Here is a 26,924-nt window from a genome sequence, read left to right as displayed (position 1 = left end):
TATTTATTAACGGAGAAAACATATCTGTTGAAACCATTATTTCTAGAATAATGCGAAACATCTCATTATGAGAAAACTGATTCATCCTATATGTACTAGATACTTCATTAAAAATCCAATAATGCTAGAAATACGCGATCCCTTTTAATTAAAGGTAATCTGTAAGCACAGTGATAATATTCTGTATAACGAAGAGAATATATATCCGACGAGAATATATGCATCTACATATTGAACGAAATCTGCCATATATTCGGTCGTCCTGCGCTGTATTTGAAGTCGTATATCGTCGAAAATAGGATATCTTTTTGCGATAAGCGCTAATTATAAAATTTAAGCAGAGATTTACAGGTATTCACGTATAGTACGGTAATTAGATTTCGAAGTACAGAACCAGTACAAAAACTGGAATTTGATCCCGAAAATTAATAAAAGTATATTATTCGTACTTCATAACTAAAAGAAATATGGCTACTAAAATAATCGATAATTAATCAAAGGTATTACATGTTAATATCACGTAATGTTTTCTCTTCGTCGTTGCTAAACGCTATTACACGAGGTCGTTTTGTTCCCAGCAAAATATATCCTCGTCTTTCTACTATTTAATTTAATTAGGTTACGTTAATTTAGGTATGATCTCTGCATAGCCTATTTACTTCTAGTTTACTTTCTGTTTCATCGAAATAGCTTCGAGTCGTTGTTACTTTCCTATAGCGAAAGATATTCGAGTGTAATGGATCGATGCTCGGCGAATTAAGATCGAATTAAAAACATGGATATCTCGAAATCTGAAACGATACACGCGGTTCCCCGAATATAAAATATCGAAACATCGTCGAGTTGTCGCTTGTAAGAGATCTTTGTCACACGTGGAAACGCCTCGCGAGCATGCTGCCGTCTTTCATTCGGTTCTATTCAACGGGCACAACGATATTCTCATAGCCACGAAGGGCCATGAAATTTTCCCTTACATTAGTGCCGCTAAATAACAGTAACGTACGACAGAAAGCAATCCTATTACAAAGGAGGTTCCGTATTGTGGAACGCTTCCCTCAAGTTTCTCAATTAGTCACGTTCATCGCCTGCAGCCAGCTTTAATGCACGACGCTGCGCTCCAGTCGCATTTTCCATACGGGAGGACCTTTCTCGTCGCGCGCGCAGGTGTATGATAAAACATACTGGCTCGTTGTTGTCCCTGACAATCGGTTACCGTTGAATAGTCTTACCTGTAAATACGTCAAGGCACACTGAGCTTCGACCGAAAATAGATCAAACATGGGTACGAAAAAAAGAGTCGTTCAGCCTTTGTTATAAATATAACGATCGTGGTCGTGCGAGATAAAGAGAAAGAGAGCGTTTATGAGATTTATGAATTGTGAAAATAGACTCGACGAATACGTATTTATTACGATTTGAACCGAGGTAAGCATATCGGCATGCGATAAGCCGATCCTTGCGATACTGCTCACATTGCGCAATATCTGTTGAGATGGACAACCGCTTTTTCATTTCACAACTTGATAGTAACGGAGGATTGTTAGAGGAAAGAGTTTGAGCCGTGAAATTTCAATTCAGACGTAGACTTATTTCATACGAAAATTGTACGAGACAGGATCTACGAGGCGTGATATGAGACGCGTCAATGCGACCGATCTATCTTCTCCGAGTTTCTTCGAGCTCCACCTTTCTCTTCCGAGGTTGAGTAAAACGTGATCTTTTTCTTCTCGGGTTTCTGAAGATGCTACCCTTCGTTAGCTTCCCCTTCTACCCTTATCAGGAAATGTTTCGCAAATGCAAGGCGGGCGTGAAGAATAGGCAACAAAGCGGATTTCCTCGACCCGAGTCACCAACTCCACGTGGAGTGGTTTTCTACACGGGAATGCTCTTTTCCGAACGTTTAACAACTACGTGTTTTATGACATGCTGCTATTGCCATGCTATTGACATACGTTATTTGCTATTTAGTTGGTTATCGATTTTGGAAGGGCCACGGCCGCGTCTACGGCTCTTTCGTTATAACGGATTTTCCAATTTCTAAAACTCTGATTACGATACGATACGAGAAATTGTGCTAAATTCCGCCTCTATCGACGCTAAACAAGTTTCGAAAAGTTATTTTGAAATACATTCGTGTATGTTTTATTTGGTTGTTCTATCAAAAGAGTGGATGTTAAAATGTAAGAGATTCGTACCGTTATTTAGGAAAATTCTCGTCCCACAGGATCTGTTCGGTTTTCAGCGAATCGCAATCGAAAACAGCTAAACACGGAAAGGCGGATGCGCAACTAATTAAAAGCAGCATGGAATAATTGAATATTAAGAATTCTGCTTGACAAACCGGTAAGTGGCTGAGTGAGATAGAGGGTTGAAACGACGGCCGCTGGAGAAAAGGGAGGATTGTCAGAGCACGTGAAACGGGTTGTGACTGATTTTAATTAAAGACAAACATCCCTCTAACTCGACGACGCTCTTTTGCGGCCCACTCGGGGAAACAATGGTTCTCCCTTCGGCAGGGCAGCTTGTTCTTTCGCTCTCGTTCCCCTCGATTTTCTCCCTTTGTCTCTCCTTTCGGAGCCTCGTCTCCTCGAGTTTGCCCGATTTCTCACGGCACTTCTTTTCTCACATTTTCCACAAACGATCCGACCTAACTGCAGCCTGCGCAACCCTTTCGAACGGGAAAGCGACAAGAAACGGCGGATAGAGGTGGCCGGAAGCGAAAAAGGAAGAGAAATTTTCGCGAAGGAGGAAAGAGAGGGATAGAAGAAGAGAGACAAGAGCCACCGTTGGATGAGCGTAGATGATTTTCAGACCAAGTGCTCCGGGCTCTCATTGGCGAGATAATTTGCGAAGAGTAACGCCAGCTTGCTGAAATGATCTTCCATCTTCGTCCCACCATTCTCATCCGGATTCTCTCTGGCTACGTTCGACGTTAAGGGTAGATACAAGCTTCCAAATGGGCCACTTTGAGAGTACACTCGACGTCAAAATAGACCGGCCAGCCCGTAAAAGTTTGAGAGGGATTATGAAAATATCATGCCGCGATTATGGAGGGTTAAAGGAATTTCGTGAAGGGATAACGCCGGAGAAGAATATCGAGTGCACGCGGATCTCCTTCGTCGAGACGCCGCGCTGCCGCGCCACCGCGCCACCGCGCCACCGCGCCACCGCGCCGTAGGGCTATAGATTTTCTGGACCTAACGTAGACCTAACGTTGCATGGAAATTCAAGGTAACTTCTTACCGAGAGAACGTTGTTTGCATCTTATTAAAGAGACAAAATGTTAAAAACGAAGGATTATTTAATTGGAGTCTCGATAGGTAATTTATGACGATTATTATAATTTATAAAACAGATATTTGTACGAAGGTCATAGTTTAGAAGAAATATGTTTTCCTTGTAACCGTTCGATACGCTGCACTGTTAGTTTGTCGGTCTTGAACAGTGCTTCGAACGGTGTAAACAGATTTCTCAAGGTACCGCTACGAGGAGACTAGCTCGAAAGGAGAGATATATTTAACTCAAGTTCAGAAGTAACGTAATACGTGGCTTAGTTAACGAAACAAAATGAACATTAATGAATAACGAATGAAAGAGGAAAACGATGAGAAACGGAGGAGTAAAAGATTAGTCGGTGATATCCCCCACGTTTCATCTATCTTCTTTATTGCAAATTCGACCAGTCAACGTGACGCCATACTCTGGGCGCCAAGTTACGACAAATGAGTACCCTGGAATTCCATTCGACGCCAGTGGAAACGCGAAAACGTAAATCGCGACGCGATAAATGACTCGGATAAAATAAGCTTGGTTGGTGAGTTGTTGAGGGCTAAATTATTAAAGCATGTTTCACCCGTAATTGTTATTACGCTCTGGCGTTATGCTGTATTAGCTTTTCCTCGTTCTGTTGTACTTTACTTGACGAATATGATAGTAATAATGATTTCTATCACCATGAATTGCGATAGTTACCCGAGAAACTGCTCGTTATACGTCACGTTGTGTATCTGTTACGTGTTATAAAATTCTCTGAATGCTGTCCCGGTTCTATCCTGACAATTTCCCGGAATCTTTTTATATTTCAGTGTTTTAAGAAAACCTTTAATATAGAAGTAAAATGAAAATTCAATAACGCTTTTTTCTTTATATCTTATCGAAGCTGACGATATCTTTCAACGTCAAGGAAATAACGACGAAGGAGACAACGAGTCATTAGTGCAGAATCGAAAGATGTTTAGGCAAATTACACGTTTATTCGTTTCTCTATTTTTAATTGCTTATTAAACGTGTATCGCCTGAAAACTGATATACTCGGAGTAATTTATCGACGCGTGAAGCTACTGACTAATATTAATTGCGAGCTAAAAGTACTACCGATATTAACGATCAACGTCTTTTGACACGTTTGATTTTCCGCAAATTCGATAACGATGCTATGTAACGCAGGAACCTGTGCATACCGCGCGGAGAACTTGCTCGTTGTCGAAAACGAAGTTGACAACGATAACAAGATAAACGACCAAACTCCTGCTGTTCCAGTGATTGCCGCGATAACGAAATTTTCCAGAATCGGCCGGAATGAAATTAACATCTATCGATTACACGCGACGAGGAGTTTCGTTGACTCATGAAAATGTAACGGCGAACAGTTACGGAAACTCCGATAGTTTTCTCGAAACTTTGCCCGCTGTAACTAAATTTCATCGAATCAACGAAACTTTTCGTTCGTTGTCGATCGTCGTTGAGCGAATCGAGGAATTCCGGAAAAGTTTCGAGATCACGGCTCGCGATCGCATAAATGTCTGCGAACAAGAGGAGTGTATATCGGAACCTCGAGGCTTCTCGGTGCACCGATTGGTCGCATTATAAGAGGAAAGGAATACATTATCTTACCGATGACAGAGATAACGTTTTAGAAAGCTCCGTTCCACAGTTATATACATATCAGTTATATTTAAGCGAAGTAGAAATAACCAATCTTTCAGAAATACCTTAAAATTTATTCTTTCCTATTTCTTTTAAACATTCTTATAAACTTTTGTATCGATATTTTTTAACCCTTTGCATTTCGAAAATTTTTCATCTTATTCAATTTTTAATATTTGTATTTTCTTCTCATTTTTTATCGGCGAAAACTTTCGCATTAAAAACAACAACTTTTACGTTACGAGTGTCGTTATTAACTGTTATATGATATTGTATAATACTATCATTTAACGCCTCTTCCCGCCCCGTGGATACAAACTATTGAGATATTTGTTGGTATCTACCTAAAACGGATAACTCCGATACTACGTATAGAAAGTTGCCAACCAACATTAATATTATTTAAAACGTTATTTGTGACTACGTTAATTTTCCATATGTAGGAAATGGACGTTTTATGAAATACCGACAGTGTTTAAAAAGCTTTCGAATCAAATTTCAAAGGCTTGGGATCAAAATGTTTCGTTCGTTTTTACATGACGTAAGTAGGAAAGTAGGGCAATAATTTGTTCTTATAAATCCTGCGTAAATGCTACTATCTAGTTAATTTTCTTTCGGTCGAAATTGACCGTTTGCCTTTATCGACAAACTTCTCTGAGATTTTCGTACAAACACACGGAGAACGTAATGTTTTGATCCGCCGTTGCTATCGAGGGAAACGATTGTCTCCACTTACGAATGGATAAACAGAAGGGAACTACCGGAAAGGAAACAGAATTTACAGAGGCTAGATTAATTCCGGGACACTGCGACTGTGCTAAACCCTCCGTAGATTTTTTCACCCTCGATTCTCAAGACGCTTCGAATTTCCGTCGTAATCGAGCGTATCGCATCGAGCTCCCCTATTGGCCGAGATATGTTTCCTACCAGGGATGTTGTGTCCTTAATGTGTTTACCTTGGCTCCTGACCCGGGTTGAACCGCTTTCCGGCTTCGCTTTTCGAATACACGCCAAAATGTAAAGGTGTTTACCCGTCCTTTCGATCGCTTTGCATCCCACGAAACAGAAACGGATACAGCTATGTACTTTATTAACTGATGTTAATTTATCGTTCAGACATATTAAGTATCTACGCGTGTGTATATTTCCTGAAATATATATTCAGAAATTGAAAAAATGTATTCGTCGTTTATTCCAGCGATTTTTAGGTCGTTTAATTTTATTTCCTTTACCAATAGATTTTCTTTGCTGTACGAATAGGGGCAAATTAATAAAAAAATAGGACTTAACGTCTTGCTTGATTAGTTATCTTAATCGAATATGAATACGGTTTTAATCGCTGGCTAAATTATGTATTTTAATCTGTGGACTGTTTCCGTGACTGCGACGTAATAACATGATAAATTTTATTTGCTTATTACGAAAGGAATTTTATTTAATTGAAATTCGATATAGGACAAAATCGTGTATTCACAAATGCGTCAATGCTCGCCAGATAAATATCGAAAGCCGAGTTTTCCGAAACGAGAGCTTTGTTGTATATCCTGTACAACAGTAAAAAGCCAATCGAAACAATTGAGAATGAAATATTAGCCCAGAGGCGCTATTAAAGTTGGTTCGTAGAAAATCCGAACGCAGCGAATATACATGTAGCAAGTTCGAAAGAAGAATCGAGGCACTTTCTGAAAACAGCCCTCAGGCAAATAGAAGATAGTGGTAATATATTTCCTAATTAAACAGGTAAATTGTTATGAAATTTTTATTCATTCTGTAAATACAAAGGGAAGAATAAGGCTCTGTAAGAACCATTACAATGATCAATTCGAACGAAGCGTCAATTCATACGTACACGTACACGTTTTACAGTGTAACATAATTTTACGTAGACCGTGTAAGATACATACGCGTTTCCATTAAATTAATGCAACGTGTAGTGTTTGCAAAGACAGGCGCCACGCGAATCTACACGTAGTCATATCCGTACGTTTCAAACTCATTTTGACGTTGCATCAGACTACGATGCAACGTCGATCTGCATGCTGCGCTGATTTAATTTAACACACTGTGCATTGCCAGACTCAGATTTCCAGTATCTCTTGTACAACGAAATTTCAATTGAAATTTATATCAAATGTTTCGTAACTTAAGCTGATATTTTACGTGAAACGTAAATTGGCAAAACGCTGCTTAAAAATAGCAGAGATGAAACGAGCAATGAAACTTATCAAAAATTGTATAATATTTTAAATACAATGGTTAATTGTGGCTTCGTTTATATTTGTGATGATATTAATATGAGAAAATATGTTCCCTCGAATATCGTGTAATTTAATAACGCATTGAAAATTTGATGCTGTCATGGTGCCAGGAAGCGTTAAAGAGACGTTAGTATTACAATCCGAAGGTAGTATTTAGGACCTTTAGTAATATGAGATGAGGATGATAATAATAATAATAATAATAATAATAATAATAATTAACGTTGTAAATAAAAATTGTCTATCGGTTGTAATCCTTCTATGTTTAATTGTTTATGACTTCGGAATACGTCTGCAGTTTGTGTCAGACTGAAATGAACGCAATCAGTCGAGATTAGGTAGTAAGTTCTAACGTATAATACTTGCAATTTCGAAAACAAGAAACAGTATGAGGAAGAATATCGATATGAATGTAAGTAATACGCAGTAACACTTGGGAATGTTCCAACCATGGAGCAGCGTCAACCAGAATTGCTAATTCGAATTAAACTGTTGGCGTTCGCGTTACCTTGATGTAACTTTGCGAAATGCATCGGGATCGTCTAACTCGGTCTGAGCATTTAAGATGCATCCACTCCCTCGACATTAGTAGTCCGCGGTGAGTGCCAGTAGTGGCTGCCTGTTCATACGGCAGACATGATTTTCTACTTAGCAGTGGCAGAAGAGGCAGCCATCGACGCTTCCCCGAGTGGAACCCATAACCTATCTTCTTGTTTCCTACCCTCTTGCCCATATGCCGTCTCGAGTCCCGCGGGAGGAGAACAGGGCCACCGTTTCTCCGCATTTTTCCTTTCGCGATCTCAAACCCAAATTGATAGATCGCTCCGTGACCCACTCCGGAGCCCGATCGGTACGTACTTGCGAGGAATTTGCGTAAAACTTGCGTTTGATGGATTCCACTTCGATACTATTGCGTGGGAGAACAGAGACGCGCCATGGAAAATCCTGTAGATAGACGGCTTAAAAATTTCTCTCTTTAATACCAAAATGATATATCGAAAGATAGAGTTTCTTATTTGCAACAGTGTACAATGTGCATTGTACACGTTCAATCCTTTGCGCTTTGTTTTTTGCATCTGTACAGTTATCAAATTATGTATGTATACGTGTATTTTCGATTTAGAACTAATTACCGTGCAAGTTATTTTTAACAATCGTTAATTAAAGGTATCGTTGAACTAGTAACTAATCACACACAACACACGGTAATTAGTGGTAATCCTGGTTAGTGGATATCTCTACTACGGCAATCAATTACGATGACGAGGGTGCAATCTTACTTTGTCTGCTAATCTTACCAGATAAGAACATCCACCCCATCTCTATTAAGCTGCTCAGGCGCCGCGCTACTCTCGCAACGGCCAATTCTTATTCCTGGCAAAGACAAACGGATTCTTCCAAGATAAAAGCATAGGAATGGAAGGTTGAACAAGAAGTTGCCATAATCTCGGTAACTTAACGCGAGCGAACGTTTCATAAGAGGACCGGGACTTGATTGTGTCCATTTGTTGCTCGCTCGAAGCCGCCATTGTGGAACTTAATCCACCTGAGTTAGCTGCACGTGTTCCTCGAGGGATCACCTAAGATATATCTTGTTGAAATATTTTCTTGGCCGCACGAACACATCCTCGCTAGTGATGGGCTCAAGTACGTCGCAGGTAGGTTCAAACATTGACCGTCTAGATTCGAACGTGTACAAGCATCTCGAGAAAGAGATTTCTCTTAAAATCGTTTCTCTCGACATCATCGAAAGCCACTAAATTCTACAGCCTCGTTCAATAATTGACTATATCCACTAGAATATGTTGTACCGCTTTTCAGATTCCTATGACTCTTCTAGTATCGAGGTACTTGTAAGCAGATTTTCGAAACTTGCCACTGCGACGTTCGGAGTTGGGAAATAGCTTACGAAGATCGGATACTTGGTAGATACATCGAATGATTCATATTTATGAGGATGTAATCCCCAAGTATTTTAGAAAGCACTATACACCATGGATATTTCGTGTGTTCTTTCATATCGTGCATTCGTATGCGTGCAATTCCGTGCAATATCGCGCAAATTCGCGCAATTTTGCATTTTCAATTTCCCATTTTCTCAGAAATACCTAAGAAGCGTTGGATCTGATTCGAATTCCTAACTGGGATCGAACTTGATCCCATCGCTAATCTTCGCATCCCTTTGGTGTACGTGGTGTCGCGTTCCACGGTGCTGGAACAGTGCCACGCGATCACACATTTTTCCCCCAACTGACTCGCGCCACCGTTGCATCTGTACGTGCAGCAACCCCTGTTCTTACTTTTACGCGTGCTGCATTCCTGCAGGTATTTCCGGACAGATCCAGCTGATAAACTGACGTGTAAATATGTCGACGATTTTGCATCGAGCGTATCTCGAGGCGCGGCTACTTTGGTCGTGTAAAATCCGCTCGAGGCTAAATGAAATTATAAAATTCAGACAACTCGCGTGTGCCAAGATTTAAGCTTCGATCACGGCAAACTTCTTTTATGAGGCCTCGTTTGTCCTGCCGTGCAATACGCGTTCGTATAAAACGTCTGTGAATTCGTTTGCTGTGTCCTGTACGTTGCGTTGCGTAGCAGCTTCGTATCACTTTCGCAAAGTTAACTCGTGTTGGAAAACAGATGGATCGATTTACATGATCTGAGAAAGAGCCTTTGAGTACGAATTTCTAACGCTGATTAGAAAATACGACTCGTTCAACCACGGCTTTTCGTTTTCTATGCCTATCGCGTTCATCGATCATCGATTTAGGCATGTAATTGTATGTGAACGTTAGAAGTGTAAATATCAGACATAAGGATTAATTTAGGAATGGTTCGATGCGAACGGTGTTGTGCCGATCGTGCAAAGAGCAAAATTCATCGTCGAATACGTCAGGATAAAATGGAAACGCTAGCAGATTAATTCGATCAACTTGATGCTCGATGCGGTTTGATATTCGACAAACTGTCACATCGGAATCTCAGTGTTGATCTTTCTGTTAGCAAGTGACGCATCACGAAGTAGAAAGTTACTTAATCCTCTTATTACGTTTACCTTCGACTACGCCGCCTTAAATTTGCTCACTAATATTTCGCTGTACTCGTATATCCGGAAAATGTCAAGCTAATTATATAGAATACCGCGTTATAAATACGACTCATTCCAAGTTATACGATACATCGAGCGTGGTGCTCGAGATTCAATGGAATACAGCTTTTCGATGGAGATTACAAAGATTTCGATCGGATCATTTTATTAATAGGTACATGCATTAAATTTTAAGATATACGCACTATCTTTACATAACACACACGAGAAACGATCTTATTTAAAAAATAAAGAATAACGTTAACCTACACGTGTACGTACATTCAAAGTTCAAACTATCACAAAATTACACGTAATTAAAATTTCTTCAATATTTTTCTGTACAAATGTATTTTTTTGGAAATTGTTGCTAAAATAGTTATATTAATTGTATTATCCTCTACATTCACCTTGTATCCACGTTGTATCTTGTATATATCGCACACATATATACAGTTCCGTTCGATATTTTCTTCATTCATGTTACGTTTTCACGTTCTGCAATAAATCACGGAACATTATGAAGGTTTTTGTAAGATAACGTTACTTTCTTTCAAGTTTTCTTCTTGAAATATCGATTCGGAAACTTCACAGCTAGATTTACTACGTGCAGGATATGAAACGTGATCTTTTTGAAGAAACGGCAGTAGTAACGGTCTGTTTAAAGTCAGACTTATTCTTAGATCTGTAACAAACAATCGACTATACTATTACAATAGTATATTCGGTAGTAGTAAATTAATATTTTAATAGGAATAGAAAGATATCACGAACGATTGTTTTAATGGAAAAGAGAGTATTTAAAATAAATTCGAACACAGCTTGTAGGAGGTATCATACGTACTTGAAACATATAAAATTTCTTCGCTTAAAATTGTTTCAGCTTGTCAAATGTATTTCTCCGCGTATATTTTTCCATCGGTAGACAGCGGATGTTTATGCAAATTCATATTTCTAGGAATATAATTTAAAAAATAGGACCTGGACATTGTAAATATTTTCGCGTATTATGTGCATTCTATGTATTATCTGTAGCATCAAATTCCGCGTAAAAACTAAAAGTTTAATTCCCACGTTTGATTAAAGATGTATTATCGATATCTAATTGTTGCGGTACAGAATAATTCTACGATACAGAATTCGCAAAGTCACGACGCCGCGTGTTGCTCCACAAATTAGCACCTCCAAGCCTGTCAAATCACCATTCTATACAATAGAATTCACTCCTAACGAACCAGTAGTTTACTCGCGACACAGTCTACAATTTTGTAGCTTAAGTTGCTTTCTGCAGCACTTTGTGCCTGGGTGACACGACGATTATAAGACGCAACAATTTCTCGGCACGCTATAGGTAAACCTACTGAGAAATAGCTGATCATTTAAGTAAAACAGTTACCTAAGAGCGATGGTGTATGTGTATGCATGTGGCCGATAACGATAACACTGCACCTATTACCCACCGTGTTAACTTATTCGCGAGAGCAGCGAACGTTCCGACTAATGAATTGTCAAACGACACGAAACGGTGTTCTTCTCCGAACAATGAGAAGTCTTCGAACGCTTCCTGTCTCCAGATGCTGATGCAAGGTTCACGAATCGATGAACGCGCGATTTGCTATCGCTAAATGCTGAGACAATACGAACAATTTGTATCCTCGAACGAAACCTACACTCTCCGACCGACGGAAGAACAAATGATTTTTGCTTTACGTCTGCTTGGAGACAAACGAATTATTCACTCTGATCGCTGAGAGACGTTTACGAATGTAAAGCTCTATCCAGACTGACTACTCACCGATATTCGACTGCATAAACGCGATCGTTGAGATATGTCCAATGGAAAAGTTACAGGAGACTAGCCTTGTCGGACTCGACCGAGCTCACAAGCTCCAAGCGAAAATCTCCAAAACATGCAGCCTGACTGGTTTTCACCGAACGCGAGAAAAATCCAGTCAGCGTGTTCGCTGGATATCACCCGTGTAATACCGTGCGACGCCGTTGGTGGAAGGAGGATGATCGATACCTAGACTTAAACGAACGTGAGACAAATTAGGTAAGGATCGCGAAAGTTCGTTCGAGCGATCCTCGACCGTTACGCGTCGCTAATAATACTCGCGTTTATGGTACTCTCGGCTATTGAGAATGTGACGGACATAGGAAACGACGATCTGAAAATTCGAGAGTATTCTTCGTGTTGTAGACGATGGATGGAAGGAAAGACAGGATTACTTAAAAAAGTAATATATAAAAGTAACTTTATCAGAACTCTACATTTCAAAGCTAATCTTGAAACTGGACTCGTAACTGCATTCGTATCGTAAGCTCGATATAAATCGTTGCACTCAACGTAAATCCTGTCGTTTAAACTGCTTAAAATTATTCTCGCGGGAAGCGTATCCGATAACATTGTTCACTGAGAAATATCATCTGATTCATATTCTACGAAAAGACAGTCCATTCGGGACGTGCTTTACATCGACCAGATTTTAGAATCGTTTTTCTCCTTCGTTCATCCCTTTCTCCCTGGGAATGCACACGTATTCCAGATCCAGAATATTTCCTACTCTTAAAGGTATCTTATCGCTCACCTTTTTCTCCTATGAGCGCAGCAATGTGCGAACACATACGCGTGTATACGAATAGAGATGCATACTTATTCGAAAGGGCTTGTCGCGAGCCTGATATCGAATTGCTTAGTCGTACGTGAAGCCAGACGGATGACGTACCGATCGCCCGAGGAAATTCAGATCGTCTTGTATCTATTCTGTCTACGAGATTTTCCGTGAACGAGACGGGAAACGTGTGCACGATCCAGCTTTCCTTCGGAAATTCGTAGATCGCGATCCAGAATCCAGAAGACGCGCGACGAACGGGAGAACCGAGAAAAAGAAAAAAAGGAAAAAAAGAAAATAAAAACGTGGAACACCGAGAGAAGAAGAGGATGGATTCGGGTGGATTCGCGTTACAAAATCCGTCTGTGAAATACCCACGGTTATTTCGCAGTGTATACCCTCAAGATACGATCTTATCGCGTGGCAAACGTAGCGACGGTAATCGCTGGATAAGTTTCTACCAGGAGCGGATTGTTTGCGAAGTGATAGTGTCAAGGACGCGGGTTGGAACCCGCTCGAGCGCCCAGGATCGTTGTCGCCGTGGCTTAGAGATAAAATGAGACGTAGATTAAATGTAACGCGGTATTCTGGATAATTACCACTCAGAAACTGAAAATTGAGCTGCGCAACTTTTGAACGGATTATTTACCCTTGTCGTGTAATTACACGTCACGGTGTTAGATTATACTTGGCTGGATAGCAGAACTACGGGTGATTTGTTACAGCCTTTTAGACGACACCTTGTAATTAACGTTCGTACTACGCGTGTTTCGTGGATACCGGTAAGCCATTAGTTTAATACTTTCGGCTTGTACGAGCTTTGGGTACGAAATCGTATTTTATCGGTAATCGTAATGGTCTTGAAATAATAAACGTGATTTGTATTTTACGTGTATTTCTAGGTGGACGATAACACGTTAATAAGTGAAATATTTGTAGGGGCTTTTGATAAGGATGGCTCTCAAGATCAAACCCTATCGCTTAAGACGAGTAAACTATTGAATAAGAGAATATAAGGTAAAATTACACGACTCAGACTATATACGTCTTCGTACTAGCTCTGCTCTCTTTTTTCTTCTTTTTCTCTTTTTTTTTTTCCCCGCGTGGAAGAAACCTTCGTAGGACCCCACGTCCTCTGGCAGGAGGACGCAGAATAGTGCCGCATTACCAGTCCTGCCCTAGTCGCGTTTTATGTTAGCCTACTTAAGACGATCTAACTTCATTTATCTAACCACGACTCACGCCTCATATTTCCTTATCAACGCATACGACGAATATAATGGCATATGTTTCAAAATCAACCGTTTTTAGGAGTTAACTGGTTCCTTAAAGTTAATAATCCTGCTGTTATCACACTTTCCTGTAAATTACTTCTATAGAACACAAACAACGCTAGTTTTTCAGTTCGATAACATTTTTTATATTCCTAAACCATCAACTTTTATTTATATTTCACCCCTATTTCCCCTATACCCCTATTCCATGTTCGTTTTACGATACGAATGTTTTTGATTCCGCAACATCAAACTCTGGACCAAACTGTTTCTCACAAATAACGTAATAATTAGTTTATTATTAAAATATTGTTAGACATTATTATCGACGGTACGTGTGTGAAATGTACGTTTCTACATAATCATTCCCAAACGTTAGATCAGTAACTTTTGTGATATTTCTCCTAGTTCGAATTTCTATTTTAAAAACCATACAAATATTTTGATTACTCGTGAAACTTCGACAACGAGTTTCTATAATATTATACTTCTGTCATAAATCGTATTAGCCTTCGATATATTATGCACGTTATTAAACATTTCTTCGCTTCTTCATAGAAATTGGTAATGTAAAATTAAACGGATGATATTAAGTCGTGAAATGCGAACTTGGAAGGAAAGATGTTTCGCATGTACCGATCTGTACAACCAGTAACATAATACAACGAAAATAAGATAAATAAATAAGCCCCAAAACTTTAATGAAACTAGGGAAGCAATTTAAACTAAAATTTATTACAACTTGTAAAATTGATAACGTTCTCCTCGTACTTATAACTTGCTCGGTGTATAGGAGGTGTATTTTAAACGGCATTCTGGTCAATGTCCTCGGCAAGGGGAGGTTTACACGTGTCCTATGATCGGTCGATTCACGAAGACGAATGTACTTAGAACGGAAACTTTCGCTCTATCGTTGGTGTGTGGCTGGTATTGCCTCTTCATAATTGATCAACCGATCGATATGCGTTGCTGTTTTGCTTTCAGGGCTCGAAGCTGAGTTATACTACGTCAGGGAAGGAGTGGTTAATACGTATGCGATGAATTTCGTTGTGCCTGTGCCTGCATACATCGCGGATCTCGAATTCTCTTGGCAGAGTCTTGCCGGACATTCAGTATGTATAACGATAATAATTATATCGATGGATTGTATCGATGTATTACGTTTGCACGAATCTTTGAACGAATGCATGAAATCGTATCTGAAAGTTGACATAGACTAATATTCGTTTTACGAACAAGATTCGCAATGCGGATAATAATGCGATGCCATTTTCAAGACAAATAAAATATCTCCGCACTATAATTTCTTACGTTGAGAAAATTGCAGTTATTACTCTTTTAAAGTTACAAATCGCTTCATCGCGAGTAGGCTGCTGATTTTTATGCGCTTACGGAAGATTTAAAGATGCAAAAATATAAAAATATCCGAGGTATAATATTTGTTTTATCATTTACTAGGTAAGGTAATTCTTTATTAAAATTCATTCTTTTAATCATATTGATCAAGGTTCACGGTTTAAGCAGACGTAGCGAACGCAAAGTATATAACAATTACTAACAAATTATTTAGAACATTATTATCTAAAAACTGTTCTGTTTATATTACTTCGATATCTAGCAACTGTTTTTAATATTTTTATTCTTCCAGACGTTTATTGCATATTAAACGTGTCTGCTAATGTACCACGATCGCGAATAGACGTACGTTACAATCATTGTTTATCTCTTAAGCTACGTATATAAAATTCTCCCTTTCTCTCTGTGCTTTTCGCTCCAAATGTACCGGACTAAATTTTCGTTAGTCCAAAGGTAACTAGGATATTTAGGTGTGTCCAGAGTCTAGACTTGGACAGTTGGCCACATTCGTTTCAACGCACGACCCTTCCTCTCGTATCCCGTTTCTCATCCACTTCCTCTCGCGCACTCGTGCTTTATCTCGGTCCTCTTGCTTTATTCGCTAAAAGAGATCCATCCATTGTGGGTGCAGGTTATAACTGCCTTTCAGGATACGACTAGAGACACGCATAACGGTACACGTAGCCTAGCACAGCCGAGGAAAATGCTCGCACCGGCCATTAGCGAGGTGCAACAATGCGGAACAAAGTAAACACGTGACTCGGTCGAAATGGTAACTCACGGCATGCTCGTTTACGTTCCCGGGACCGGTAGTAACGGTTCGTCACGATGGTTCACAGAGGGATGAGGAAAAGGGGTGAGTTTGTCGAGTGGAGGGGCTACACGAGGGCTGTATCAATACTCTATCAATATGAAATACAAACAGGCAGTATTCGAGGGGAGTGGGAGAAAGGGTGGCTGATACAAACCGTGCGGTTCAGTTTTGCATTCCCTTCGGTCACCAAGGAAACCGAACGCGCCGTCGAAACCCTCCGAAACCCTCTGAAACGAACAGCATCGAGGAAAACGCGGAAAGTCGTGCGCTCTCCCTTTCCACCTTCCTCCACCTCTCCTCTCCTCTCGTTCCTTGCTTTCTTACCCCCTGTGTCGTGGAACGCTAAACGTCGAGGAAATCGAGCCTACGATACGTGCTTATCGTTAAGCGGTTCGGTTCTCGTGAATTCCGTATTAATTTCTGACGAGGGGTTGCTCGACTTTATTGCCGGACGTAATTGTTGGTTTAGCGTCTTGAATGTCGAAGACGGGTTGGCAGCCCTTATTAATGGTAATTGATCAGGATGTTGTTTAACCGCGCGGAGCTGCGTGTTCCATGGAGGAGGCAATTATACGAACGATAGGAATCGTACAATCGTTGGACGATTATCGCCTCGTTGATGACGCCTTTGCCAGTGTTTACCTGGCAGTTTTAATTTCAAACATCCTGTTTCAATAAGCGGACTGGTGTAATGGGAAGTTTCGGTTGAAATTAAATTATTGTTTCATCAGGCAAGTAACGAAATATAGCTTATTTTGTGAAATAAGTTGAAGAGCAAAGTGCATAAACGATTTTAAAGTGTTAATTAAATTACTTGGTAACTTACAATTAGACAAGGCTTTCATAATGCCAACAAAAATAATTTCTATTAATTAACGTCCATGTTACGATTAATACTTCAACGAATTCTTTTCGACCAATAACTGTCTATAGAGTGGAGACCGTTGAATATAGATAATACGAAGTTTTTAATGAAATCTGATCCTATATATTTCAGAGGACGATATTCCGAGTAACTTTTCCCTATACGTGCTACTATCGCCCGGCTTTAATTTTCGAGATATTTCAAGATCGGTTTTAAATTTGGGCCAAGTAAATTCGGTCCAGATACTGGATCAAAAGATAACGTTTATATGAAATTTTATAATATATTATTATTCGTTAATTGGGAACACTTCGGTGATAATATCGTTGAAATAAAAATTCAGCGATACACTCGGCATGACGCTGCTCTTTATTCATTCTGGAGTAGACAGTAGCCGTCCAGCAGTACTAGCGTGAGATAGTTTTCAGTGAATCTATCGATATACGAAATGTTGCTCTGCGTCTTGTTTGTCTGTTCGTCACGTACATACCAGCGCAACTAGAATCAGCAGATATGTATACATATCCTGCACGCGTAACCTAACGATAATCACGCACGATGTCAATTTTTCAACTACCTATTTATAAATGATAGCAATCGAATTTACGATACACTCGGAAAATCGCATGAAATAAAAATGAGGTCGTGCTAACTTTACCGACTGCCTCACGAAGCTGTGACCGTGTATTAATTGAACCCAACGTATAACCCATTGATTTATCTTTTTCTTATTTATATCAAAGATGATCAGCATCGACGAGTTAAGTCTAAATTGGGATATATAAAAATGTGGCCACTTGTATGCCGAAATAAAGCGTAACGGAAACTAAAAAAAAAAAAAAAAAAATGAAGTTTTCTCCGAATATCTCGGAAACAAAGGCATAGCGGCGATTATATGGAGGAAAAAGTTGATAATCTATAAATAAAATGCGGTTACACGTGTTCGAATATATTTAACAACAGAGCAAATATTTCCCCTTTATTTCTACGATATCGATTAGAATGTTGCGATGTACGCATTAATACAATATTTATCGATTATATAATAAAACGACTGTATCTTTTTATCGCTACCATACTTGCCTCCGCAATGCTGAATCTGAAATCAATTATAAGTCTACACGTTACGAACGAATAGATACGGATGATACGTCGAATTATTACATATTGGTCACAAACAGGAGACAGACGCTTTATCGATATTATCTTGGGTTGGAACGATATCTTATGAAAATAATAGTAACGTTATCGCAAAATTTTCCGAATTTTGAATTTTGAATTTTGAATTTCGAGATTGGCATTACGTGTTGTTCTCGAGTAAAATTGTTCGGTTGCGTGATGCTCGTCAACGAAAGGGATACATACACGAATGCACGGTTTCGACACGCTTTATTGTCGCTGCGAGAACACCGCGACGACCCGTCTTACCCCGTGGGAGCATTTTCCATCCCTTCGTCCCGTTATCTCTCGGATTTGCCAGTAACTCGGTTAACCACAAAATCTCGCCATTCTCACGGTCGCGAAAGCGCCGTTTCGGCTTATCTTCTTTGCCCGAAGACAGTTCCTACGCCCCTTCGGCCGAAACTATGAATCCAGATAAAGAAAAATTGGAATTAGCCTTATGGACCCATTTCCGTAATAGACGAACCTTGTTCCGCTGGAACTTTCTAAAAAGTTATTTCTAATGAAAAATCAACCTTCGTTCAACCTTCGTTCAAGCGATTTTATCATTTCACTTTGATCAAAGCCACGAAAAACATGAAAATTCTGATGGCTAGTAAAATACGTAGTAAATGCAAGAAATATAAAACAACTACATATACTTTACTTACTTATTATCTTCTATTCAGTTGCGGTAATAATAGCTTTGAAACAAGAGTGATGTAACTATTAAAAAGTGAGGAAATGTTAACGATCAATCGATCATGATTTAAGTTTATTATATAATTTATTATTTAATTATTTTTATTTACGCGATATCATTTTATTTATGCTCGCTAAAGTTTGGTAACGTATACTTTGAATTTGGTAATATGAAATTCCATCGTAAAAACGATTCTTATAAATAATTTTTCAAAAAGACTGTTTGAACGGTCCACTTTGTTCCATTTTTTCTGAATAACAGTTCGATTCAAAGCGAGAATATCGCATCTCTCTGAAGTAAGCTAAAAGCGTCGCTTTTGTGCAAAAATAAGTGAAATAGAAAACAGGGGGAGCGAAAGACTAGTAAGCGGCCACGAGCGATAATTTACATTGGAATTGGTCGGCACGACGCGACGGAACGGGAAATGCGATGGAATCCAAAATGCGATCGCAGAAAATTGCTCGCTCGATGAAGCGAAACTCGTTCGATCAACGACGGAAACGTTACATTCCAGTCGAGATTTTGTAGCACGATCCAAACTTATCTCAACGTTGCACCGTGTTCATGGAAAATTGACCAATCTCGATTACACGTAACTCGGTCGTAGCATTTATGGTTGCTTCAGTTTCATTTCGTGTAACTTCTTCGTCCGTAATAGGATTCCAGTAGGAATTGGGAGAAAATTTCTGTCGCGGTTTGCCCGATCCGACTCGTCGCGTTATATCGAGTCTCGTTTATCTCTGTTCTGCGATCAAACGAAAAGTCTCCGGGATTGCGCATCGTCTAATCTGATCCGATCTGTACCAGAAAGTTCGATCGCGCCCTCGTGACTCACGACACTTTGTTTCGTTTATCTTGCGAACGATCGACCCTGATGCAAGCGAGCTGCGATTCAGTGGCTGAATCGGCTCGTCGGTTCGCCGATCTTTATCCGACATCATCGTTAAATGTATTCCTTGTCCGTTTATCGTGGTTTCACCGTCGAAAACGCGATTAATAACAAGGCCTCGTTTACCGTCGACATTTGATTTCATGCAGATGAAATGGAGATTCCTTGTAAATTGTTTCTCGCTTAAGACCGTACCTTTCAGAACCGGTCAACTTGCAAAAAATTATTCTCGTCGCAGATTTTAATCAGTTGCTCGACTCCTTGAAACGTTTATGTTAAATATTTACCACGATGTTTTTAAACAATGTTCAATATTTATTGTTTTCGTTGTAATCGTTATTTCATTCAAATATAATATTTAAACGTAAAATTCATATTTTATATATTTGTCGTTGATCGGTATGCATAATCGTCAGTATTTCAGAACGAATGGTAGGTGATTGCACAGAGATAGGATTCTACAAAGATATGTTGGAAGAAGATAATAACATTCGTTCATTTCGGATGAAATTTTCGAGTAAATGGAGGTTGAAAGTGTGAATTATCCGTCGAGTATATACGAGTGCGTACACGTACACTCGTTGTCCGCTATGTAACTCCCTACAGATCGCGTTCCGTGTGGATCATCGACGTGTCGACGACTCCTATTTCAAACTCTATTTTCTCGAAAACGAAGCCTCGAATGAACAAATTGTGTTCTTCTTTTTACAATTTATTTTTGTTTCTAGAATCGAACCGTTGCCATATCGTACAATCTGTTCTCGAACGGATAGGCTACGTACAGCGTGTCCGATTCAATACACTTTTATGAAATATGTAAACTTGCTAATTTTTATTCCGAATACCGAACGATACTTTGAACGAGTGAAATATATAATTATTCTATAGTAAATTCGCGTTAAGAATAAAACATTTGTCGTTAGTAATTGCTGCAAGAAAGTGGTCTTCTTTCCGGTAGCTAACATAATCCGTAACGTGTGTATAGGTAAACGTTTCTTTTGAGAACGCAATTCAACGATAACGATAAATAAAGCAACGACGAACAAAGTGAACATTTTTTAAATCCCTTATTTATATCTTTATGAAGATGTAAACATCTTGAGCGCGATTTTACGTGTGCAGGATAATGTAGATATATGTGAAAGTCGTAAATAAATGTAAGCAATTATAAAAGTCTTACGATTTGTTGGAAAGAAACGAAGAGGAAGAAAGTCTTCCACGGGAAAGTCAGAACGGAAGCGTGTGTAAAGCGATCGGGAGTGAAACAAATAAAAGGGAGGGTCTAAATTTCGAACGATAGCACTCTCGATTAAGCTGCAAAGCTGCAGATTCCTGAAACAGCGAATCAAATTGTCCGTCTCCTTCTATTTCGTCCCTTTCTTTCTGCCCTCGACGTTCTTTTCTTCTTTTTGTTTTCAATTCAACGAGGCGAACGAAAAGAAAGTTATTGGTCGGCATGGACGGGGCTATAGACTGGAACGAAGTTTCTCATCGGAGTGGGATGGCGCACGCGGAATTGGGGATGATTTGTGAATCATCCACTTGTTAGGCGAAAGTTCGTCGCTACTTTCTCCCCCGAGCTAGGACTTTGGATGGCAAGTGGGGTTCGCTACTCGTACCGTCAGGACGTTTCGCTGCAAAATTATGGCGAGTTATTCTCTTTCCTTCCTCCTTTCCCACTTGTCTAGCGTTCTTTTTACGAATTCCGAATATCTTTTCACCCTTTCATATTTTTTGCTTCCTTTTTCTCCTATAGTAGAATTTCTTTCCCCCTTATCTGCCATATCTTCTCTCGTTCCTCTGTTTTTATTTCAACGTGAAATTATTAATGCCCTTTGTACCTCTACTCGTTGATCGTGGCCGTTGCTGTCGTTCTGGTTCTCGTCTTCCGTCTCACCCTAGGATCGAATAGCAGGGCGGGATGAACGTAGGGAGAGTTCGGCGTGACCACCCCAGGGCGACAATTACTTGTAATACCGTCGGTCTCCTGGGACCGATGGGAACTCGATGGGGCGTACTTTCGGCCGAAAAAAGGATATTACTGTAGTCTAGATCGACTCGACTCCACTCCATTGTCCGGAAGGGCGCGACCTGTCGCCCCTTGTCTTGTCGTATCGTTCTTTCACGTAGTCGATGACCCGCCAGAAACCATCGTCGATTTCGGTCCTCGTTTTACTATGCGTATAATATTTATAGACGCGTAAAATTCATTGATAATGTTGACGTAACTAAAAACCGCACGACGATGACACGTGTAGGGGAAAGTTGTTCAGAATGTTGACCTTGACAACATATTTCAAAGTCGTTGAAATCGGGGAGCTCGTCCGCTTTGTAAATGATCGCCTTGATTTGTAATTGCCAAATCGCGTAAAGATTAATCAACGTTAATTGTAACACAGATTATTCGAGCATTTATCTTGTTCGATAATATACGTTCAGAAAATTCTGTAGTCCGGTATGACCTTTCAGTTTCTTTTATTTTTTCTTTTTTTCTCTCTCGAATAACCAATTACCCATCGCTGATAGTATTATCTTCGTTAAACCGCTCCGTAAATTGGTAAATGTAAAAGACAAAGTGACGTTACGAGCGATTTAATCGAACACGTTCCACGTCGTTTCGCGATTAATTAAATCAACGAGACAAGCGGAACGTTAATAGCCCGGCAGGTCGCGTCCCGCCAATATTTCTAAGTATATCTAATAAATTCTCGAACAAGAGAATTATCTAGCTCTCGTAATTCATCGTCTATTTCTGATCGTGTAGGTTGTCACGGATAGAGACCACCCGCCCCTCGATCGAAAATAACAGCGTTTCAAATCAAATTATCCGGAACTGGCAGGGTCCCTGCTGTTCCAACAAACTCCGTATAAAGTCCACTCGAATCCTCGTTATCAGACGAACGTCCATTTTTCATTTTAATCACTACCTCCCATGTAGCTGGCTCGCTTATGCGAGCGACCGCTAATTAATTAAATTGAAACCGCAAACAATTTATTACGTCACGCGATAGGTATTCACGGAAACGTGGCCGCACGTGCGCGTACATACAGCCGCTTGTTAGATCCGCACGAATCGTCGTGTTTCTCGCTGGCGCAGCGCGGCGCGCACGGCGCGGCGCCACACGAACGAGACTACTCGTCTTAGAAACACAACGATGACAGCAATTTCCAATTAATTGCAAATTCACTGAGCTCACGGCCGGCGACGCGATATGATTAATGTCCGCTCGGCTGTTAATCCAAAGACCGGCCGCACCCTTTCCTCCGCCCCTCTTTCAACCCCTTCTTGCCACCCTCTCTTTGCTAACCTTGCTCCTCGATGCGCTTCGCGCTGCCTCACGCCGCCTCACGCCGCCCCACGCCGCCTCACGCCGCCCCACGCCGCCTCACGCCGCCCCACGCCGCCACACGCCGCCACACACCGTCCCACGTTGCCTCGCGCCACGGAGCGCCGCTTCCGTGTGGTAAGTCCTGTGGGATAACAACCTCGCGTTTCGGATAACAGGGAATATCACCCACGGGGACACCCGATACCAATGGTCTACACGCCGCCTGGCTCATGACAAACGCACCCACTGCGGATTATACGACATAATCGCTCGAAACCCGACCATCGAACGCGACGGGCGGACCAACGACGAACGGTTGAACGAACGCGGCACATTGTAATTTCCGTGGCACAGTTGAGCAACTTCCGTTGATCTGATACCGGATTGATCGATCTGGAACGATTATTCTATACTATACATGGTATAAGCGAATGCCTGTTAAGAAACTCGTTAAGACGGGAAAAATGTAATTCGATTCAATTTGTTATCTTTTATACGCTTGGTCGACACAGCTTCTGTCATAGCGAATATTCGCGATAATACGATTCCCGTGTATTTCTCTACGCTGAAGTTCGATCGGTAATTGGATTTTTACAATATGTAATATATATAATACATAAGGTGAATCAGACGATTTGTTATGACGTTGAATCGTAAACATCTTGTGGAATACCTCAACGGGATGTTGTTCGAGTCAAACATCTCAGTAAGTCATCGATTATTTTAGATAATGTTTTATAATTACTAATGTATACGATATTGTACGAATTACTAGGTATGAAATTGCGCGTGCATGTTGTGCAGCAAAGCATAAACATAGAACGTCATAAAGGTAGCATTCATAATATCATTAAAGGTATGATCAAAGCCATCCATTAATTATTAAATTCATACGATGGCGTTAAGGATACGCTATCACGCTGTGGACGTAAAAAGAAGGAAGCTAAATGTGCAGAGAATCGCAAAGTGGAAGGAAAAAGAAGATGTTAGAAGCAAGGCACGATTGCCAATTCTTAACGAACAGTTTGTTCGGTAACTGCTTCCTCTGATCCAACGTTACCAAACCGAACTCGATACCAAACTGAGGGTGGCTGCAGAGGTTGAACGACCCGACGCGACCACGCGACAAAGTATAACGATATTTCAAACTGGATGAAAGCGGTGTTCCAAGCAAACCGGTGCCGAGCGAATCGCCGTGGAAGAGTTACGCGATTCGAGTAACTTTCGATTTCGCGGGTGTTCAACGCACGTGCCGTTACCACGCGCGATATCGTCGTACTTCTTAACTTTTCGTGTACTCTGCGAAGTTGCGAAACTTAAACGCCCGCTCGACAAGACCTTAAGACTCGAACGTGGGCCGCGTTTAAACTGGAAATTTTGTGTATACTGTATAATGCGATCTTATTATGTTAAGGTATACGGTAGGCTACGACCGGTCCTAGAGGGTGAATGTATAATGCAGTCGCTGATCGGGAGCTTCATAGACCGATTCCCGATCCCGAAGCAGATGGGAAACGACGGCTGCCGCGTAGTATCCGCTCGTGCAATCGACAATAACAACGATCCACTTGCTTTCCCGCTCTGTTTGCACTCTATATACTACATCGGAGGGAAAAATCGAAGACCGCTGTCATTTCCATGCATATCCAGCAGAATTTGTTATTTCGAGTGACGAACGTAGATCGAAATTACTCCAAGCTGAAACAGATTCGCTTACCGTAACTGCGGTAATTAAAGCAGTATTTTCTCTGATCTTATACTCTTCGTACTACGCTTATTTCGATCGTTTTACAACCAGAAATATTTCGAAAGCTCTTTCTTCCTTTATCGATTCCTTATCGAACTTTGATTTCGCAGTGTAACGTAAAAGTGTTCGTTGGTCTGTGAAAAGAGTACAAAACGTTGTACAACTTGTATCGACGTGTAAAACTCCTGTATTTGGGAAACGAATTAAGTCCTCGAGGAAGAAAAATTCCGTAAGTCGATTTGTCGCTTCGGTTCAAGTTGAGCTCTTCGCTCGCGCCGAGTATTATTAACCATGCGATAAAATTCAAATACCGCTTGAACTTGAAGCGAGGCGAAGAAAGGAGGTTTAAACACGGTCCGCGAGAATCGTAGACGAAAGGTTAAAATGAATTTCACAGGGAAATTGCTGACTGGCTGGTCTCGTGGAATAAGTTGAAGCCACATTTTTGAACTCGCTCTCACCCGTGGAAACTTGGTCTTTTTCCCGCGCCTGCGCTACTAATAGCTTCATCGCCAGGTACGTGGCGTTGACGTTTTAATAATTTCATTCGTCGCGTCAAGAGCCCCATTTCCAGGGGCCTTGACGAGGCCTCTTCTCCGAGGCACTGAATCCGCTCGCGCTTACGCTCACTCTCGTTTCTTCTTTCTTCCTCCTGCGCCCCTCTTTCTCTCGCGAGTATATTCAATTTCAAGTTGCGGAATTGCGTGCACCCCGCGCGCGCGCGCGCGCCGGCAACTCCACGATTTAATTCCGAGCCGATTCTTCGAAGAGCTCGTTAATTCCAATGAGGATAAGGACCGATGGCGAAGAAGAGAGACTCGCGAAACATCGGCTACACCTGAAGAGTTTGTAATTCAGTCGCGTGACAAGGTCGACGAATAAACAAGCGAAGGTGAATAAATGCTCTGGTGGCGGAAATACCCTTCGGTGAAGCTCATTACCGTCGAGACGCCGATAGAAAACGAAGTGGATATTCGCGAAACGTTAATCGTTGTTCGCTAAGTAAACGCGTCGTTTACACCAAAGAATAAATGCCCCGTTTCTTGTTTTTCCGTTTCATTTTTCCCTTCCTCTTATGCCTCCCTTTCTTCGACTTCTTTTCTTCTTCTCGTTTCTTCCGATGCTTCTGAAACGTTACTTGGACGTTTTGCATTCATTTTATCGTCCACCACGATGAGGTTCATAATTAAGATAGCAAATTCAAGAACAGCCATACTGTTACGTCGCGTAACACTCTACCTAGCCCAGACCACACACCGCGGGCAAGATGGCAACCAGATGTCTTCGGATACTCACTGCGTACCCTCAATAGTCTCAAGTACCTTCCATAAATCTCATAGATTTCCTAGTAGAGGTCCTTCAAACCAAACAAACGTCTGTTTCCGAAGCATTTCTAAAGACTATTGTCTACTACAGCTTGACAAGGGAAAGTTAGTTTTTCTCACGTATGATGCAACTTTCCTTCCACTAACCACTTTCTCTCGAGGGCGGTTAAGACCCTTCGTTTAACCAATTAACAACGAAGCCTATTTCCCTCACTCTCTTAACTAAAATCGTCACCAACAAATCCGATGGTCCCGTGCGCTAGACACACCCATCCTTAGCTTTCCTCCGCCACAGCATCGTCTCCGAACATCACTGATTTTACATCCTTCGAACAGTCAACATCCTTTGACCGGGTATACACACCCGTAGATCAGTCACTCACTCATCTCGTACATACGCACCAGCGTAACTGTCTTCGTTATAAGTTGTTAGAATAAACGGTGATATATAACTTACTATACTGTGTCATATTCATTCAACCACCTCTGTTATCTTAACCGAAACAGGGGAACGACTACTTCGCGGCGTCGATTAACCGAATCGTAGCGAGAATTTACGCCTCTCGCTGACGCG

At 40.7% G+C, this 26,924-nt stretch overlaps 1 protein-coding gene across 1 annotated transcript in view; it reads left to right on the top strand.

The window, feature by feature from the left end:
* The window catches only part of LOC117158648 (tyrosine-protein kinase Dnt), a 103,744-nt gene that overhangs the window by 21,400 nt on the left and 55,420 nt on the right, over nucleotides 1-26,924 (top strand). Inside the window, exon 2 of the mRNA XM_033337776.2 lies at nucleotides 15,146-15,273. Within this exon, the coding sequence (XP_033193667.1) occupies nucleotides 15,146-15,273 (128 nt within the window). The remainder of the gene's footprint in view (nucleotides 1-15,145; nucleotides 15,274-26,924) is intronic.

The sequence above is a fragment of the Bombus vancouverensis genome, chromosome 5 (genome assembly GCF_051014615.1).
Source record: "Bombus vancouverensis nearcticus chromosome 5, iyBomVanc1_principal, whole genome shotgun sequence".
Lineage (NCBI taxonomy): Eukaryota > Metazoa > Arthropoda > Insecta > Hymenoptera > Apidae > Bombus > Bombus vancouverensis.
Note: the sequence above shows the minus strand (reverse complement) of the source record. Positions and strands in the feature narration are given on the sequence as shown.